General features: G+C 32.7%; 1 protein-coding gene and 1 pseudogene across 5 annotated transcripts in view; one reads left to right on the top strand and one right to left on the bottom strand.

The window, feature by feature from the left end:
- LOC145302399 (leucine-rich repeat-containing protein 9-like) overlaps positions 1-14,104 on the bottom strand; it is a 245,664-nt gene extending 231,560 nt beyond the window's left edge. For 2 of the 4 annotated variants that reach the window (XM_080144651.1, XM_080144654.1), the window contains exons 1-2: positions 11,850-12,035; positions 2,372-2,478 (exon numbers count right to left, since the gene is read on the bottom strand). In XM_080144651.1, coding sequence (XP_080000777.1) covers positions 2,372-2,446 — 75 coding nt within the window. In that variant the 5' untranslated portion in view covers positions 2,447-2,478; positions 11,850-12,035. Of the gene's footprint in view, positions 1-2,371; positions 2,479-11,849; positions 12,036-13,889 lie in introns of those variants that run through there. The other 2 variants (XM_080144652.1, XM_080144653.1) reach the window with 2 other exon arrangements.
- A 126-nt stretch (positions 14,105-14,230) lies between these two features.
- LOC145302461 (tubulin-specific chaperone A pseudogene) lies at positions 14,231-15,017 on the top strand (annotated as a pseudogene). Its single transcript, XR_013873701.1, has one exon. The product of XR_013873701.1 is annotated as a tubulin-specific chaperone A pseudogene (transcript).
- The last annotated feature ends 3,515 nt before the right edge of the window (positions 15,018-18,532 follow it).

Below are 18,532 nucleotides of genomic sequence, written 5' to 3'. Positions count from 1 at the left end.
ATTGAAATGGCTTAAAATATTTCAATATTGGTATTATTACATTTTAAAGACACAGCATTAATTTTGGATCTCAGCACAATGACTTAGGGTCATGCATGCACCCGTACAATATGGTATCTCCTGGATGACACCGTCTGCATGCACCGGCTTAGAGAAGAATAAAGGATTTAACTGATAAGGAAGGCCACTCGACTGGTTCCTCATCAAGATCCTCACCAGACTCCAGTAAGGTATAGGCAAATTTAGTCGTCTATTAGATTTTCCTGGGTCTCCACTAAAGGCGGTTAAAAGCAAAGTATGCACAAATATGAGACAACAATTCAGCAAGTAATAAAAATAGGTGGGAGGTAGAAATATAGTTTATATATATATATATATATATATATATATATATATATACTTTTTTGTGGGGTTTTATTTCTTTTTTTATAAACAACAAAAAAAAATAATAACCAAGAAATGAAAGCTGCAATGAAAAAAGTTCAATGATGATGGAGGAAAAAGGCGGCCGCTGCTAGTCCTCGAGAAAAGGGGGGGGAGGGATTAGTTCCGAGATGGAATCAACAGTTTGTTGCATGATACATTTGCGCCAATAAAATCTGATCGATTAATCTGCCGGGTTGCAAACAACATAACAGTCCTTTTGGTGGGGATGATGAAGAGAAATTCACAAACCTGTTTCTCATGCGAGTCCAATTTAGGAATCCTTGTTATTTCCATTTCACAGTAAGATGCGACCGCATAACAGTTTTTTTTTAAGTTTCAGTCTCTTCAACACTTTTTCTTTTTGGAGACCAGCGAAAAACATCCGTCACTTTCCATGGCCAACACAGACTCGACCGTGTAGCATTTTTAAAGTTTCATTCGCTTCATCACCTCTGATTCTATGAGAGTCAAGAGGGAGCCAACTCGGAATCACAGAAGCACACAGCCATCGCTTCCAAATAGCAAACGACTCCTTTTGTTTCTCTCCCTCTCTCTCTCCTTCTCCGCAGCTCCTTATGCCCACTTATGTGCCACAGTGACTGACCTTGCATCAATTCTAAAAATAGCTTGTCCTTACTAATGTTTGGGTCATTTGATTTCTTTCCACTCTACTATCGACTTAATTCTACTGCTCGACTTACATTCACCCTTAGGTCTTATTTTTCTTCCCTTGGCATTTTCCAGTCCTACAACCATGACAGAAAGAGCTTGATGAGCTAAGAAAATGTTTTTTTTTTAATTTTTAAATCCAATTAAAATTAAGGAAGTCATGACTATTTTTGTGCTTCACACATTTGGATATTTTTCCTTCTTTAAGACCATATGTGTTTTGTCACATTTTTTTACACTACTTTTTTCATAAAAATGTTATATCTTTTATAAAACAGAAGATAAGCAATGAAATTTGCCATATAAGTGTATATTTATGCCAGGAATCAGAATATGCTACTGAAAATCCCCAGAAATGAATGGTTTCCAAATAATCTGCAGTAAATGCACATAAATATGCTGCAATTCCTTAAAAATACCATGTATCCATTAAAAGAAAAGAAATTAGAGAACAGAAAGCTGAATTGTAATGCATTTTATGTACAAATAAATGAAATTGAAATTAAAGACTTTAAAAATGAATATATTGCAATATTTCTTTGGATTTTGTTACCCCCCCCCAACCCAATCTAACCATCTCTCCAAAATATATGATTTTACTTTTGTAGACAATTACATGTGAACACTTTGAAAAACGTTAATGAAAGATAAACAAATATCATTTTAGAATTTAATGTAAAATGATTCCCCATTTTGAGCCATTCCAGCATTTTAGGGTAGTTAACCATTTTTTTTTCTATGGGAGATAAATCTTGTGCGCTTTTTTTTCTAAAATCGATTATGTGTGGTTTTAAGAGGGTCTTTGTGCAATTATGAGAAGGGGGGTGGAAGGTTGCCACTAACTTTGTGTTAATGATAGATCTAAAGGAAATTATGTTTGAATACCCTGAAGACTTGATAAAAACAAAACAAAAACAATTTCAGAATTTAGAGTGGGAGTTGTTTTCACATAAATTTAATGTAAAATAATTTACCATTTCGAAACCATTCTGGCTTTTTAGGACAGTTGACCAATTTATTTTTTTTATGAGAGATAATTTGTGTACTTATATTTAAGAAAGGATCTGTGTTTTTTTAGACGCTTATATGTAGCTTACTGAGACTGCTGAGCTTCCATGTAGTCCTTGTGTTCTTGAGGATTAAATGTATGTTGTTCAATATTTGTAATTTAAAACAGACATGAAGAAAAACAGATAATTTCTAAGGAACTCATCCAAAAATTAAAGAGAATGTAAGGAATTGAATGAAAAGATGCAAAGAATAATCACATATTTACCAAATCTTGAAATTGTTCATGTTCAATTGCTGTTTCAGTGTTTGGGTTTTCCTCACACAAGTCCATGTAACTCATTTCACTTCATGATACAAAACCGCAAAATTTTACTTTAAAAAAAGAAAAAGAAAACAAAAATAATTCAGAATGAAATAGTGCAAAATAGCCAAAATAATATTTCAAAATTGCTATTTTTAAAAGCTACAACTTTTTTATAAACAAGTCAATTGTGTTAATCTGTTCATAATAGTTGAATAAAAATTTTAATCAAACTTTTGGATGAAAAGTCATTTAAATGGAATTCAAGATCCTTAGCAAATCTTCATATTAAAAGATTGAAAATTGCCCAGTCAAACAATATACATGATAATTAAATTTATGCAGATTGCGTATGTATTATTATAGAATCAATACTCAATTATTATATATTATGAGGAATAATTTGCACGGTGAACTAATTCACAAGAAAAACTAAAAAAATAATAATGATGATGACGTTCATTAAATTCCATTTGTGTTTGATTACAATATCACATCAGCTGATATTTGGGCTTGACAAAGTCGCTTCTGATTAATGTTTAGTTTTAAAATATGCAAACGAAGATATGATTTATACTAATTTTAAATGGCACCATTTTTTTTTCTTTATCGTAAACTGAAATCTTTAATAAGAAAAAATTAAAATAAACTGGAGAAGTACGCCCAGGCTTGAACAAGGGATCATGCGATCTGTAGTCAAATGCTCTATTGCTAACCTATATCCCCAGATTATAATAAATCTGGGTTTTTTTTAAGAAGAAATGATTTGCTGAAATTTTATTAACTCCTTTGCTGGTGTAGCGTAAAATATTCTCCTGTAAAAATTATTCTTTTTTATCTATAAGAAAGAAAAGCTATTTTTAAGATTGGATTTCTTCGATTTTCGATACTTGTCGGATGGATTGCTGGATAAAACATATTTAAGAACACTACCAAACATATAAATTAGCTCTCTGTGAAATTTGCAAAAGATAAGCTCAGTCATTTCGAAACCTATGAGGAAGGACACCCACACAAAGTGACTTTTATATAATAGTAAAGATATTAGTTGAAGACTTGCCAATGATAAGCGTTTGATAAATAGATGCAAATCCAGAAAATAGCAATTCTTCCTTCTTTATCAGTTCATGGGATGTGATGACTAAAGGACCAAATAAAGGAAGCAAGAGTTGTGAGGCTGCCGACAATAAACCCAAGATCCACTTTCTACTCTCCTGATTTGAGGTTCTCATTTCATTTTTTCTACACCAATTGCTTCCCATAACAATGTCTTTTTTTTTTTCTATTTGCTAAATGCTCAGCATCACCAACTTTTTTCATTCCAGTATGAAGCTGCAGTAAAGTAATTTTCTTTGCAATTAAACCCTTCCCTTCATCTCACAGATCATACTTTATTTTTCTCATCAGTTTCTTCAGACTGGAGCTGGAGTATCATATTGGATGTCAAACATCTACTGTATTATATATATACAAAAGATATTTTACTGCTGACTTTCGATTTGGTACTTCTGGTTTGCTCGAAGTCTTCTGGTAAATGACTTTCTCTTAATAAAATGTACTAATAATCTTACTCTGATGTTTATCTCTTTCTTTATACCTTTTTTAAAAGACACCAGGATCTCTACTCTCTCATAATAACAGGTATGAACGGTAAGAACAAATTATTTCATCATTATAATACTCCAAATGCATAAACAAAGTTTATCTCAACCTAGTTTCCAACCACATGTGTGAAACAACAATATTTCATTCACCTGCTAACTCAGATATTCCAACCAAGAGATCTTAAGATCCTAACCGTCCCTTTAAGCGCAATTGTTTGAATCTCTCTTGCACTTGGTTTACCGAGTATATTTATCAGGTAGTTTTTGCCATTCCTTTTCATGAGTCCAGTTGCTTCTAGCTAATAACTGGAATGATAGAGATCTCAAGATTCCAGTTTCTTTTCATATCGTACATACGACCTTGGTATTTCGTTATCTTTTCCTTTTCAGATCTTATACTGCGTAGTCATGTGACCAATAAGATGTTCTCGGGTCTGCAAGAAACCTGATCAATATCTACCCAAATCAGTTTGACTGCATTTGACTGAACAAGACGAATACTTAATATAATCACACTATCATTGCATAATCCTAAATGTGAATTCTACGGACAAAGCTTCTTTCCTAGAACTGCCTGTCTGTAGAAACTCTGTTCCACTGGTCTGCTTTTCAGCTGACTAAAATACTGCCATCTTCAAGTCCAACATAAACAAGTTCTTGTTGAACCATCCTCTTAAATAACTGAATTATACCAAATTTCCACAACTAAAAGTTACTATGTTATTATCCCAATTATTACCATACACACATTAACCCTTATCCTCAAGTGGTTGCCGGGCCTTAATACTGGTGACCTTTTTGTAAAAAAAAAACAAAACAAAAAGAAAACAAAAACTAAGGATCCAGATTGTCCTCAATGGCATTACATCCTAATAACATCACATTAATGCATGTGTACCCTAAGAGTTTGATTCTTAGATTGTCATTATTTCTAATTTCATAAATGATATCCCAGATGCAATCATGTCCAAGATGGTATATTTGCTGATGATGTCACACTTGATTCTCGACATGTGATTAAATCGAACCCACACATGTCTAACGTAATAACTGAATCTTTATGAAATAACCAGTGTTTAGTGAAATGAGCTAAAACATGGATGCTTACATTTAATGCTATCAAGAAAAAAACATTTCCTTTAACCATTATGAGACATACCGAGACTTAAAATTAATAATAAATATTCATCCAAACTTCTTGCGAACTCTCGACTTCAACTGTAATCTTCACCAACCATTCTCACTGTCTCTCTCTCTCAGCAGTTCAAAACAGAAGACTGCTTTCTGCTTTCCTTTTCATTCTTTCCCACAGAAGTCATTGTCCGCATATTCAAATTAATACATGTATATTAATGAATCGTCTATAAACGAAAGTTTTTCTTTCCGTTTTCCTTTCTTGATTCCGTCAAATGACAGGATAAACAGAGACGCTGTCACTTGTGTAAGTCATATTTTACATTACTTTCGCCCCCCCCCCCCAATGTTATCACAAATAGTGCAGTTGGTTGGAGGCCTCTTTATTTGTGTGCTCCTGCAGAGTGAGGGAACAGCAATTTCCTCCATGGGAGAATTACACCCAACATTATTTTCGGCTAGCTTATCATCGTCATTGTTGTCAAGCAGTGTATCATTATCATCATCAGGAATTTCTGGGCTGCTGATGTCGGAAGCATCGTCTATTCAAACTATTTCATCCTCTTAAATTGCCATAGCTGCTAACACACTTCCCAATTAAAACTCCTCAGCCTCACATTCACAGGTAATATAAATTGGAATAAATATAAAGAAGCTACTGTCAAGTCTACTGCAAAGAAAGTAAATTCCCTCTACCAAGCGAGGAAACTTCTCACACTTGCATCATCATATTAGGTCTAATGTCCATTTTACATGCTGACATGTGCTGGATGTCTTTAAAAAAATGACTGCCAAACTAACCTATTACTGGTCAGGCCTTATTTATCGCTCTCCTCTGAGGTAAATTTTTATCACCTTCCTGTTTATCTTGAACCTCTCCCTATGACCTGAACCCAAGAACACATCCATTCTTTTGACGTGGCTGATTTATCAACAAATTTTGTTGTAATAAATGGTACTAATATTAATTTAATTATATTGCAAATGAAAACAAGTTAACTCCCTTTTTTGCTTGCAAGTGAATAATCACTGAAGGGACATGCACCATCAACACCATATTTTCAAATAACAGACATGGTGCATTGCTAACATGTAGCCTTTTGCAAGTAGGCTGAAATTTAGACGAATAGAGATAAGCATATAGAAAATTTTTCTGCTTTTGCTTCTTATCGAATTAACATTTTGTCACTATCAAAGCAAATTATTGCTCTATTTTTTAGTTTTCACATTAAGGAATTTGACAGCAAATTATGACCAGGTGTGAACTGAAAATAAAGCATTTTTCATTAGTCATACTCTTGTTCTTCATTTTTGGACTCGTGCTACCATAACATATATTTTTTGATTTTTATGGTTTAGACAATGCATATATATTGAGATAAATAATTAATGAGATATAAGACTCAAGAAATTTAAATATGTAAAAAATTAATTAAATATCAACCATCAACCATCATGGCAACCAGTTTCTGCTGGAAGCATTTTGATATCAATCCCAAGAATAGGAATATATCTGTTCACAAGTTATGTCAAGTCATCATATCAAGGGATGGCAAATCAGCAAAAACTTTGGTACTCTTGCATAATTTGACCCAAATTCTCGTGAATTCCCGTCAAGCATGGATCGCATGAGACCGGCAATTATCGGTGTCAGTCAAGCGTCGTAACAGACGCAGACTAATGAAAAAACCCAAAACAAACCGGAAAAAATACGAATACAAATAATAATAATAAAAAAAATTCCTTGAAAAATGAAAATATGTTTATTTCATTTTAGTATTTCATTTTTTTTTTTGTTGCAAAATATTCATCAACAGAAAGTTTGAAGTTTGTTTGCTTTTTTCTCCAAGAAAAGATTTTTTTAAATCGTATAATGTAAAGTACAAGTTTTTTTCCTTTTTTCTTTTTTGTAACAGTATTTTTTTCTTGTTTTTTTTTTTATTTTCAAGACTTGTTCACTGAAGTTCTTTTGGTGGCACCGTCCATTTGTACACCTCCAGGAGAAACCGTTCTTTACACACGATCTCTTAAGTAAACATTTGTGTTCACAATTGTTGCACCTCATTTTGGAGATTGTCTGCATCGATGTTTTCATTTCTTTTTCTAACATGTATAAATTTATTTTCTTGCCTGTCATTTTTCTGTTTGGCGAGTTTGAAAATATATTTGTTTGTCAGTTTTTTTTCGTTTTTTTTTTGTTGTTGTTGGTTTAGTTGCTTTTTTTCCAATTCGAATGTCATCTGCTTCCATTTAGATAACGCTTTTTCATTGGCTAATTAAACTCCCAAAAATTCAATTTAAAAAAAAATAAATAAATAAATAATAAATAAGTAACTAATCAGAAAATAAAAAGTCACTCTGCCCCCTTAATATCACCTTAAAAATTACTAAAAACATAACAGAAAAAAAAATTAAAATAAATAAAATAAAAAGTTGAGTTAGCATTTAAACATTTGAACAACGCTCGTGGCTGCTGACACCGATGATTGCCGGTCTCGCCCGATCCATGCTTGACAGGAATTCACGAGAATTCAGGTCAAATTATGCAAGAGTATCAAAACTTTTACAATGATTAATATTCATATGTTAAACCATCTTAGAAAATTCCATCCAGAAGAAGCAAAAGTTGGAGATAAAACAAAAACAATGAATGTTCAAAAACAGACATTCCGGGAACAAGTGGCAGCAAGTATGAGCCTCCAGCAAAGCAGCAAACTACTATAGAATCAAGATTGACCAAGAAGAAAATTTTGGATATTAATAACCACACATCACAAGAGATGCGTTATCTAATAGAAGAAATGATTGCTGTTGATATTCAACCATATTCTGTAACATTGGATTTAATAGACTTATTGCAAAACTTGTTCAAATTACAGAATTCCATCAAAAAAATACTTCACTGAAAAAATAATTTTAAATATATTTACAAAAATATAAACAAAAATTCAATCATCTTGTTACAAACAGTCAAATCAGGGAAGGTGTCAATTGACCATACAACTAAGACAGTAGAAACAAGGCAAGAAGGTAACGGCAATAGCAAAGAGATGAAAAACAGATGATTGGTTAAAGACGATATTGTGTTTTATTTACTAAGAGAAAACGGTAAATTGTATGGCAATGGGGATGGAGAAGATGGAAAATTACATAGCAATGGGGATAGAGAGAGGATGGGCATCTAGCAGGATTGAAATCTGTGCATCTCTGAGGAAGCATGACATGCCTCAGGTTGGTCTAGGTCATGTAGACAGGATTTGATATTAGAAACTGATAGTTGTAGGTCGAAGGGTGCTGGAACTAATGGTTTTGTAATGGGTAGTTGAATGTCAGTGGACACTAGAGCAGGTAGCTAGACATTGACGGGCCCTGTAGCAAGTATTTGAACATCAGTGGGAGTGGGTAGCTAGATGGTGACAGGCATAGGAGCTGGTAGTCAAACATCAAAAGCCATTGGAGCTAGTGGCTAGAAGCGCTGGAGCTGCAGAAGGCTGCAAGAGTGAGTTAGGCCGCTGGAGTTACAGGAGTCTACAGGAGGGTGTTGGAGTGAGGTGGAGCCACTGGAGCCGCAGGAGTCACTAGTTGTAGAGGGGAATCTCAGAAGGTAGGCAGTAGCAGAGAGCGAAGTCTGTATCACATTCAGGTAGTTTGTGAGTCGCCCTCAAATGGACAATTTAAATCGCATTAAGTTTGGTAGTTAGTCATAAACAGGGCTGTTTGAACAACTGCTGCTACTGCAGAAATTAACTTAATAAACAAAGAAATGGTTATAATTAATTTCAAGCTGGATTTCTTACAGTTAAAATGTCTTGGGTGTTTCTTGATTGTGTATATATTAATCTCAGTTTGAAATTAAAGTTGGTTGTTTTTGTTAAGTTACGAAAAATTAAGTTTTATGTATTTTTTGTTGTTGAAAAAATTGTTATTAGACATGTACAGTTTTGACGTGCTCAAGGATGTTAATCATATGTCTGTCTATGCCGACTGACATGTTTGTATTGTTTACAAAACTGGAGTGGTAGCCTGACATACTTTGACAGACTATTAATGAAATTAACAGCATTTCTTTGACTATAGACATTCTGACAGCTCCTACAAATAATGATCCCTTTCTGAGTTTGACAGGTTATTGGCTTTCAAATGTGCTAAGAGTTGTTTCATTCCCTGGTACACACACAGGTGCATGAACAAGTGAAAAATTGAACTATGTTCTGGATGAATATAAAATCTTCACTAAAGTTTTCTTAGTCTTGTTGGATTCAGGAGCAAACATGGTTGCTGATGTTAGGGAATGTGGTTTAGAGTCACTACCAGATTGAAGATGGTTCCCCTCTCATTATAAGTGGAAAGAGGGGGGTTAGTATATACTATGGGGTGTAAAAAGTTAGTGTCTATTAATTAGATTTAAAAGAGGAATAAAAATATGGTTCAAAGATTGTTAACAAATACAATAAAAGGAATAAAAGGATAACAAATAAGATTTAAAGCGAAATTAGAATTTTTAACTTTTAGTTTTCATACAAACTGACAATATTACGTAGCTTGGAGTCACCAAACCCTGTAACGTGATTCATTTATGACAAAAACGGGCTAAGCTTTCAACTAATTCTGGGAGGAACTAGAAATCCAATCTATTTAAAGGTTAAAGGGTGACGAGACTTTGGCAGAAAAGTGGGGAGGATAACTTTTTTATATTTTAAAATTTAGAGTGGGAATCATTTTCATATACAAATTTAATATAAAATGACCCATCATTTCTGGGCCATTCTTGATTTTTAAGGCAGTTAACTAAATATTATCACTAATTCCATGTCCAAGTGGAAAGGTTTAAAACCAGACATAATTACCTAAAACAGAAAAAGAAATGGTTAACTATCCTAAAATGCTATATAGTGTTGGAATTTTTTTTTGTACCAATAATGGTGCATCCCCCCCTGTTTACGTTTATTATTTTTTATCTGGTTCTTATATATGATTTTTTGTATTTTGTATCCATTATGATTTTTAGTTTCGTATATTTTCGGTTTGTACGAAACTCCCTTTAATTTGGAGAAAATAAAAATGCTAGCTCTGTAATGACGTCACGAGCTCAGCACGTATTTCGTTCTCTTTTGAAATTCTGCTGTCGTGAATGAGAGTGAACGTGTTGTTCATTGCCGGCGCTGAAAATGGAATTTTTGATGAGCCCTCCTTCAAAGAAGTAAACCCGGCAATAAATTAATACCCGGCTGTGATGAGACAGACTTCTGGAAACTACTTACGTGACTACGGTTCTGCACATATTTATTTTACAAGGAGTGAAATTTAAAGAAAATACTTTTTACGTGACAAGGTATTATGGAATTTCCTATCCAGACAAGCGACGAGGTCTTGCTCCTGTAATACATGTGTGTCTACGGTTTTCATGCAACATGGAGGGATGGAAAATTCTAAAAGAACTTTAAACAAAAAAAAAGAAAAAGGCACGTGCCTAACTGGCTTTCAATTGTGAGTACACTCCTAAAATTATTTCATATGTGAGTGTGATTAGGAGATACTACTATTTTGTATATTCTTGTTGTATTCGTTAATGGATACACACAACTTCTTTATAAGAACCAGCAGTGTTGTTATTTTTTCATTACATGTTACTTTTTTCATATGCTACCTTGGCGTTTAAGTTTAATGCCCGCAAAGGGAAAAATTTGCAACTTATTGTAAATAAAGTTCCTTCTTCGTTTCAAATCAAGACATTTATATTTCATTCTTTACCCCCCCCCCTCTTTTGTTTCATGCTTTTTTTTTCAGCCTAGTTACTTTAGCGTCGAATTTATCTGGAAGCAAGATAAATTCCGACAATAGTGACTCAGAAATTGACAATAATTTTACTTATATTTATTTTTGAAACTGATCACCCGCTATAAATTCCTAAATATTTATGCATATGTGTGTGAGCATATGTTTGTATGTATGTGTATATTTTATTTTTTCTTTCCATCAAGTTTTTCAGGACGTTCACGCGTAATGGCCTTTAAAAAGTAGAATCTATTTTATGACATTATAAAATGTTAATCTACAATAATACTGAATTATTTTGTGACTCTCAGAATTGTGAAAAAAGATTCAAACTGTCAAGGAGAAAGTTATTTCTGACGTCAAAATTCCAAGCAAATTTTCATACATTACAAAATTGAATGTTTTGGGAAGTATTTACATTCAAATATTAAAAAAAAAAAAAGAAGAAATTGAATCAACATTAATTTAACAAAATTAATTATAGTTTCATAGCAATACGGATTCAATAAATAATTAAATGGCCAAAAGATACCGTAATAATTAAATTTAACTTTCCAAATCTTATTACGAAATTTATAAAAAAAAAAAAGTGTATCCAGTTTCACCTCAATATATACTAATTTCAACATGGCATTAGCACGCAATAATGTTTTAACCCGAAATGCGTTAGTTTAAAATATCACCGGTCCAAGTAAAGGATGTAGGTCTAACAGATGAGCCTTGTTCTGAAATTTGAAAAATTTAGGTAAAAAACTGGTGAAGCTCCCGAAAAGTAACCCTTAGCATGAAGATGGATATATAAACAAAAAAATTTAATTAATTTCTTAATTTTATTTAAAAACAAAATATAAACATGTATAAACAATATATTTTTAAAATATAGAAAATTATTGAAAAGTATTGCAAAGTGTGTTTACTGTTTAACATACCTGGTTATTTATTTGGGCGCCTCTGAACTCCTTCCCCCCAAAAAGATAACAAACTGAACAAAAGTTTTAGTATTTTTAATTACTGTAAAACGTTCTTTTTAAATACTGCCTAGTTGTTAAGTTAGAACAACAAGGACGCATTGCGTGAATTCTACAGAAGCGCCGATGTCAGATGTCACGTGACCTAACTTTTCAGATTTTTCAGAACGAGGCTCGTCTGCTAGACCTACTTCCTTTACTTGCACCATATCACTAATCTATACATGCGCCCATCAAGATTCTGTAAATTAATCTAGTATTTTTGTTGTAAAAAAAAAAAGAAGAAAATGATTGTGGAATTCTCACATCGACTATTTTTCACCTTCATTTATGTCAAAGGGGCGTAACTCAAACTAAGAATCAACTCAGCTCCCTCATGTTAAGAATAGATTCTAAAATTTGCGTGAAATGATTTTTTTTTTTTTTTTTTTTTAACATCCATGCACGGAAAGTTTATTTTCATTTTTTTTATTTTATATGTGGAGGGATTATTTTTATTTCTCGCTTTTATTAGAGGGGGGGCATTTAAATCTCCCTCTATTTTGCTCTAATTTATTATTTAATTTTCTGAGAGGGAGGGACAAAAATTTAAATTTAAAAATGAGAACAAATAAGAGATATTTGAATACCCTTCCTAAAAAGCGAGAAATAAAAATTCCGCCCTCTCTAAAACAAAAGCTTTCCTTGCGCAGACGGGATTCGCCAATGGAAATTTTCCTTTCCTCGCGTTTTTGTTTACACATGCGCATGCACGTAAAAAATGTATGCACGCTTGCGCGTACAAACATGGCCATAGTGGATTGGGTCTCTTATTACATAATAAAGGTCTTAATATCTGGAAAACTATTTGTCTGCGCAAAATTTAAATGTGATATTCGTTTTCAGTATACCCGCAAACTTTAAAAAGTCGTCATTTTAAAGGTGAGTATTGAGGTGGAAAGAAAGTAAAAAATTAAACAAAAAATAAAAATAGGGGATTAAATTAGTAGCTACTCGTAAGCAAAAAAAATATTCTATTTAAAAAAGAAAGAAAGGGACGGAATGAAAGCATATTCAAAACAGTAAAACAATAACATTTGAATTATTATTTTATGCAAACATTGACAAAATTAAGTATCGTGTGATTTTTTTTTTTATCTGACATTGTTTGAGTCACCTGTTCTCATTCATCAATTCACCATTTAAGCGTTAATAATTTAACTGGCCACTACTTGTGTTTCAAACTTTAAAAAAAAAAAAGAAAAAAAAGCGCTTTAAAATAATAAAAATCACTTAAGCTTTTTTCGTTTGTTTTCTTTTTTGGAAGGGGGAGGGCTTGAGGTGTCCCTATTACCTTAAAGAACCAGCTATGTAAACACTTTGCAGTATTTTTCAATAGTTATTGACAAAAAAATTTCTTTACAACCAATTTTTATTTAAAATTAAGAAATTATTTTCTAAAAAATTTTGTTTATATATATTTAGATTTTGTTTTTAAGTAGAATTGAGAAATTAATTTTTAAAATATTGTTTATATCCATCTTCATTCAAAAGGGTTACTTCGCCGATAATTAACCTAAATTTTCTTAATGTCAGAACGAGGCTCGTCTGCGGGACCTACTTATCTAAGGTGCACCTTCTACGCTAAGGATGCCTCAGGTGATTAGCAATAAATTAGCCCCCAAAATGTAGTAAATTATTATTTAGCAGAGATGCATGGCGTAGCCCGGTTGTAAACTACGCTTAAATATGATATTTTAATTCATGCAGATTTCCTAAGAATCAATTTTCTATCGATTCTTATATATTATAAAGTTGTGATTTCAGAAATAAAAAATATATATATCGATATAACTTGAGTTCCTTCAGCTATAATCGAAACCTAAACCAAAACTTATGAAGAATTCTTGAGAAGATTATTTATTACAAGAAATGGAAGGTCATAACAATTAAGCGACAGTCACTCGAAAGGAAAAAGATGTAAGCGTGGCATAAAATAATATACAAATGCCATTTACTTACATGTTTACTGTTTCGTTTGAAGTAAACAGTTTTTTAACGGACCAACATTAAAACAACAAAAAACAATCACGGCTTCTTAAAGTTTCCTCGTTCGTTAAAATTAGTCCGAATAACTGTGAAATTATTTCCTGGAATTTTGATGACTTCAATCGCAGTTATTATTTGTTTGTCTGCTTTCGATAGATCTAACCAGTTTAAGAAGAGCCTGACTCGTTGCCATGACAACAAAGTGTAACAATCCGTTGCTATTATTACGAACACTAAAAATGTCGTTCCATTATTTTACATTTTCTATCAAGATATAATATTTATTTTACCGCCGTTTCGGAGGGAAAATTATTTATTTATTTTTTTTTTTTAATCCGAAGTCAAGTATTTAAAAGATTGAAATCAACAAAACAAAACAGACGCATCATCCAATCAAAATCCGTTTACGATTATTTGAAATTTTAAACCGCAGTGATCACCGTTATATCGTATGAACCCAAAGATTTTATTGTTGTCATCGATTTTCCCGATATTTTTCTAGTTAGAATTCTTTGTAGATAGAAATCGGGTACTTACGGAAGGCACAACGTAAAGGTGATTTTTGTGGAACGAACTTGATTCGAACTTACTCAGGTTGATAATCCGTGAACCAGCATCACGTGATAATGTCGGAGGATCAAAAAGCAATAAAGCAAATGGAAATCAAAACCGGAGTTTTAAAACGTTTGATCCGGGAACGGGGTTCGTACGAAGAAGAAGTGGAGAACGAAACGAGTCGCCTTAACCGAATGACATTAGCCGGGAAAGAAATGTGCGATTTGGAGTTGCAGTCGGAAGTGATTCGAGAATCGCAGGCAATGGTAGCGGATACACATCGTCGACTCGCCATAGCTTACGATGACATGAAGAAATATTTAGACATGAAATCGAATTTATCTGAGACGAAAACCTACATAGAAGCTCAAGAAATGTTGAACGAAGCTAGTGCCGTATTGAATAAGTAAAAAAGAAAAAAAAATGATATTGATTTCATAGGAATCGTAGAAAATGCTGCTCGACAATATTTAAAAACAACTTATTGTACAAAACTATTATATTTAATGGTTTGAGACAAAAACAAATAAAAAGTGTAAACACACACTACTATCGCTATTTAACTAACCGTGATAGGCCATTTTCAACATGTCTGCGTTTCGTTTACTTGATTACAGATGTATTATGGTCAAATTTTTATTTTTAATTTTTGGAAAATATTTTGCATCCATTATGGATAAGATTGATTGCATTTTTAGTCTGGAAATAAAATTGTAAATTTAAAGTTTATTTTACTCCCATCCCCCACCGCCACCAAGAAAAATAGGTTTTTCTTTGAAAATTGAAATATTGAATGTCAAGTGAAATCGATGGTATCTATTGAGTTGTTATGTTACAGTAATGAACATATCAAAAAATTAATTATTAATGATAATAGTTTTTTAGGCAATTAGTAAAAAATTGAGATTTGAAAAAATAGAAATGAAAAAGTAGAAACCAGAGAGTTCTAATTGTAACAAAAGGGAGGTAAATATTTTCTGAAACTGAAAATCTTTGGCCAATATAGCAAATCTTAAGTTTTACTAACTATCTTTAAAAACTGTTTTCATTAATAATTAATTTTCTACCTCATAATTTTTTGTAATTTTTTAATGTTTTCATTACTGCAACATAATTCATTAGATACCATTGGTTTCACTTGAAATTTAATATTTCGGTTTTCGAATTTCGCTACAATAGCGAAGAATATATTCAGTAATTTCTTGGCTTTCGGGACAAGATCAAAGTGTAGTATCTGTTCTTCAGATGCTGCCCTTCTATTTCTTGTTCTCTTTCGGTGGAGGAGAAATCCTTCACGACTGAGACAATTTTTATTTTTGTACCTGTTCTCCACGTTAAAAAACGACCCTGGTGTCTCACTCTGTCCCGTGGGGAGGCATAGTAAATAGGTACAATAACGAAGAACCGTAAAATACAAAATACCATAATGCAACGGTGACAATGTAAAGAAGACGCAGCCATCTTGATAAATGGCCTTAACGGTCATTTAAACATTGATACTAATGTTTCTTCTAATTTTTTTTTATTTTTTATTAAATCATATTACACTACTCTATTTAAAAACATAAAATACAATTATTTTTGTTTAGAAATATTGCCAAGTGGCATTTTTAAGATTCTCCGAAAATTAAAGTTACTGAAAATAAAAAAAAAAGAAAAATGCAAAACCAGAGAAAAAACCTTATTTTTTATTACAATATTAAAAAGGAAATCTAAAATAGGTTAAGTCGCATGGTAATTAACAGTTAAGAAATCATAGAAAAATAAAAATTGTATATAATAACTGTTAATACCGAATGCATAAAAATGTAATTTTCTACTAACCTGTATACTTTTCAAGTATTGAAACTGATTGTCAGATTTATTATTTTGGAATTTTTTCTCATTGGCTTAGTGAAAGAAATTTTCAACACCCATAAAAACTTTTATAATCAAGCCCTTAAAGACAGTGAATATGAAAACTCTCAAATAGAGTATACCAAAACTTTATCTAATAAAAATAACTTTAAAAATAACAGGAAAAGAAAAATCATCTGGTTTACCTCTCCCTATAATCTCATGGTTACCCTTTACTTCCAAGGGAAAAATGTGCTTTAGCCAGTTGACTTGCTCATACCCGTCCCTTAATATGCAGGCCGAGCGAACTTTATCGTCATTACTGATGATTAGTCTAAGTATTTTACCTAGACTCCAGAAGTAAGTTTAAAAGAATCTTAATGAAGGGAATATTGATAACCCAACACCTTTTCATGGTTTGGAAGTGGAGATGTAAGAGAATCATCTTCCAATATTTTAAGATGCAAGTTTGTGCAATTAGAATTGCAAGACCAAAGCTCGAACCCTGCTTCACTTAACCTGTTACGGACATTGCTATAAACTTAAAGTAAGGAATCACGGTCACAACAAGTGGTGACCAAATTGTCAACATGAAATTTGTTGGAAATTGTATAAGAGGCCAAAGCAGCCTTATATTTTACTGCATGGGATTTGAGAATAAAATTCAAAATAAACAGACTGGCATTAAAGCCAAATATAATAGTATTGTATCTAAAGTTCTTAGAACTGCATGCCTGTCGAACTCTCTTCTGTTTGCCTATTTTCTAGCTGATTACAATTTGATTATCTTCAAGTCCAACATAAAAAGATTCTTGATAAACCGTCCCTTTAAGTAATCCAATTTACCAAATTTCCACTACTAACGATTACTACAATATTATCCCATTGACTACTGTACATGCAATAACCCTCATCCTTGAGTAGCCTCCGGCCTTGATAAGTTGTGCCCCCCCATGTAAAAATAAAAAAGGGGTATAATTTATTGTTTACCTTAAGAAAAAAACAAAATCTATTTTTATCTTGGATAGATTTTAGACGAATCTGTAAAAAGGCCTTACACAAATCGCCTAAAAGAACATGATTGTTTTTCTGAAGGCTAGTAATAGGCCTAATAGTTGATAAATTGACCCCAGAGCAAGCAGTGTCATTGATCGAAATACCCGCCCCCCCCCCGATGTTTTAGCAAACAGTTGAAGACAGGGCAGATCTTTGTAGTTATCCCCAGACCCTCCTTAATAACAGGTCTGTGAGGGATCCAAATGTAATTCTCGTATGTTCCAGGTGGAACCGAGAAGGATTCAATTATCCCACAGTCTTCATATTCTCTAAACTTGCAGATAGTCATCATACAGACCCTTATTATATAAGGATTCTGTTACCCTCTGCATTATTCGAAGAGAGGGCACATAATTAAACTCTACTTTAGGAATTTCTAAGAGTCCCATGACAGATTAATATAAAATATTTTCCGTCCCTGAGGATGATAGATTCTTAAAATTTATTTATCTTTTCTTCATCACAGGAAGACAACCTATTATGCTCATCAATTCCAATGAAATCTAGTGAGAAAAACCTTTCGATTCGATGCTCTATGGAAGATTTGTTAAAGAACGGTTGTAGTCTATCCTCATAAGTAAAATTAGGATTCAACACGCTATCAATCAAATAAGAATTGCATGTAGGGAGAGCATTTAGCACCTTATCAAAGGTTGGTAACTCTCCCTTATCATTCAAATTAAAATTTTTAAATTTGGACGCTTCACCGAAGGGAATTATGTACTTGGAAATCTTCCAAGCTGTACCTCCCAAACATTTGATTAAACCAAGGGTATTTATCCGTTAAGTTAGATCCAGACCTATTATTCCATGAATAACAGAGCCATTCAATTCGGTGTATCCTGGACAAAGACGAAAACCCTCATTAGTCAATTTTGACGAGATTTCATCAAACCTGTCCACATGAAATTTCAGCTTCAGGTCGTTAGCAAATAGAGTAGAAAAGATAAAGGATTTTGAAAACCCAATTTAAGGGCGACTTCAACTTCCTGAAGTTTCAAAGAATTACATCCAATAAGAGAGTTTACTGACATCTCAACTGTCACTGCATTTAATTTTTCCCAGGACTTAATTGAGTTAAAACTGCCTGCGAAAAGAATGACCTCTGACTGCCCATAGTTAACAAGTAGTAGAAGTAGACTGGGTGGCCCTTTAGCCTCACTGAGATT

Source organism: Euprymna scolopes, chromosome 2 (assembly GCF_053919585.1).
Source record: "Euprymna scolopes isolate OS-2025 chromosome 2, ASM5391958v1, whole genome shotgun sequence".
NCBI lineage: Eukaryota > Metazoa > Mollusca > Cephalopoda > Sepiida > Sepiolidae > Euprymna > Euprymna scolopes.
This window is presented reverse-complemented; position numbering and strand designations above follow the sequence as displayed.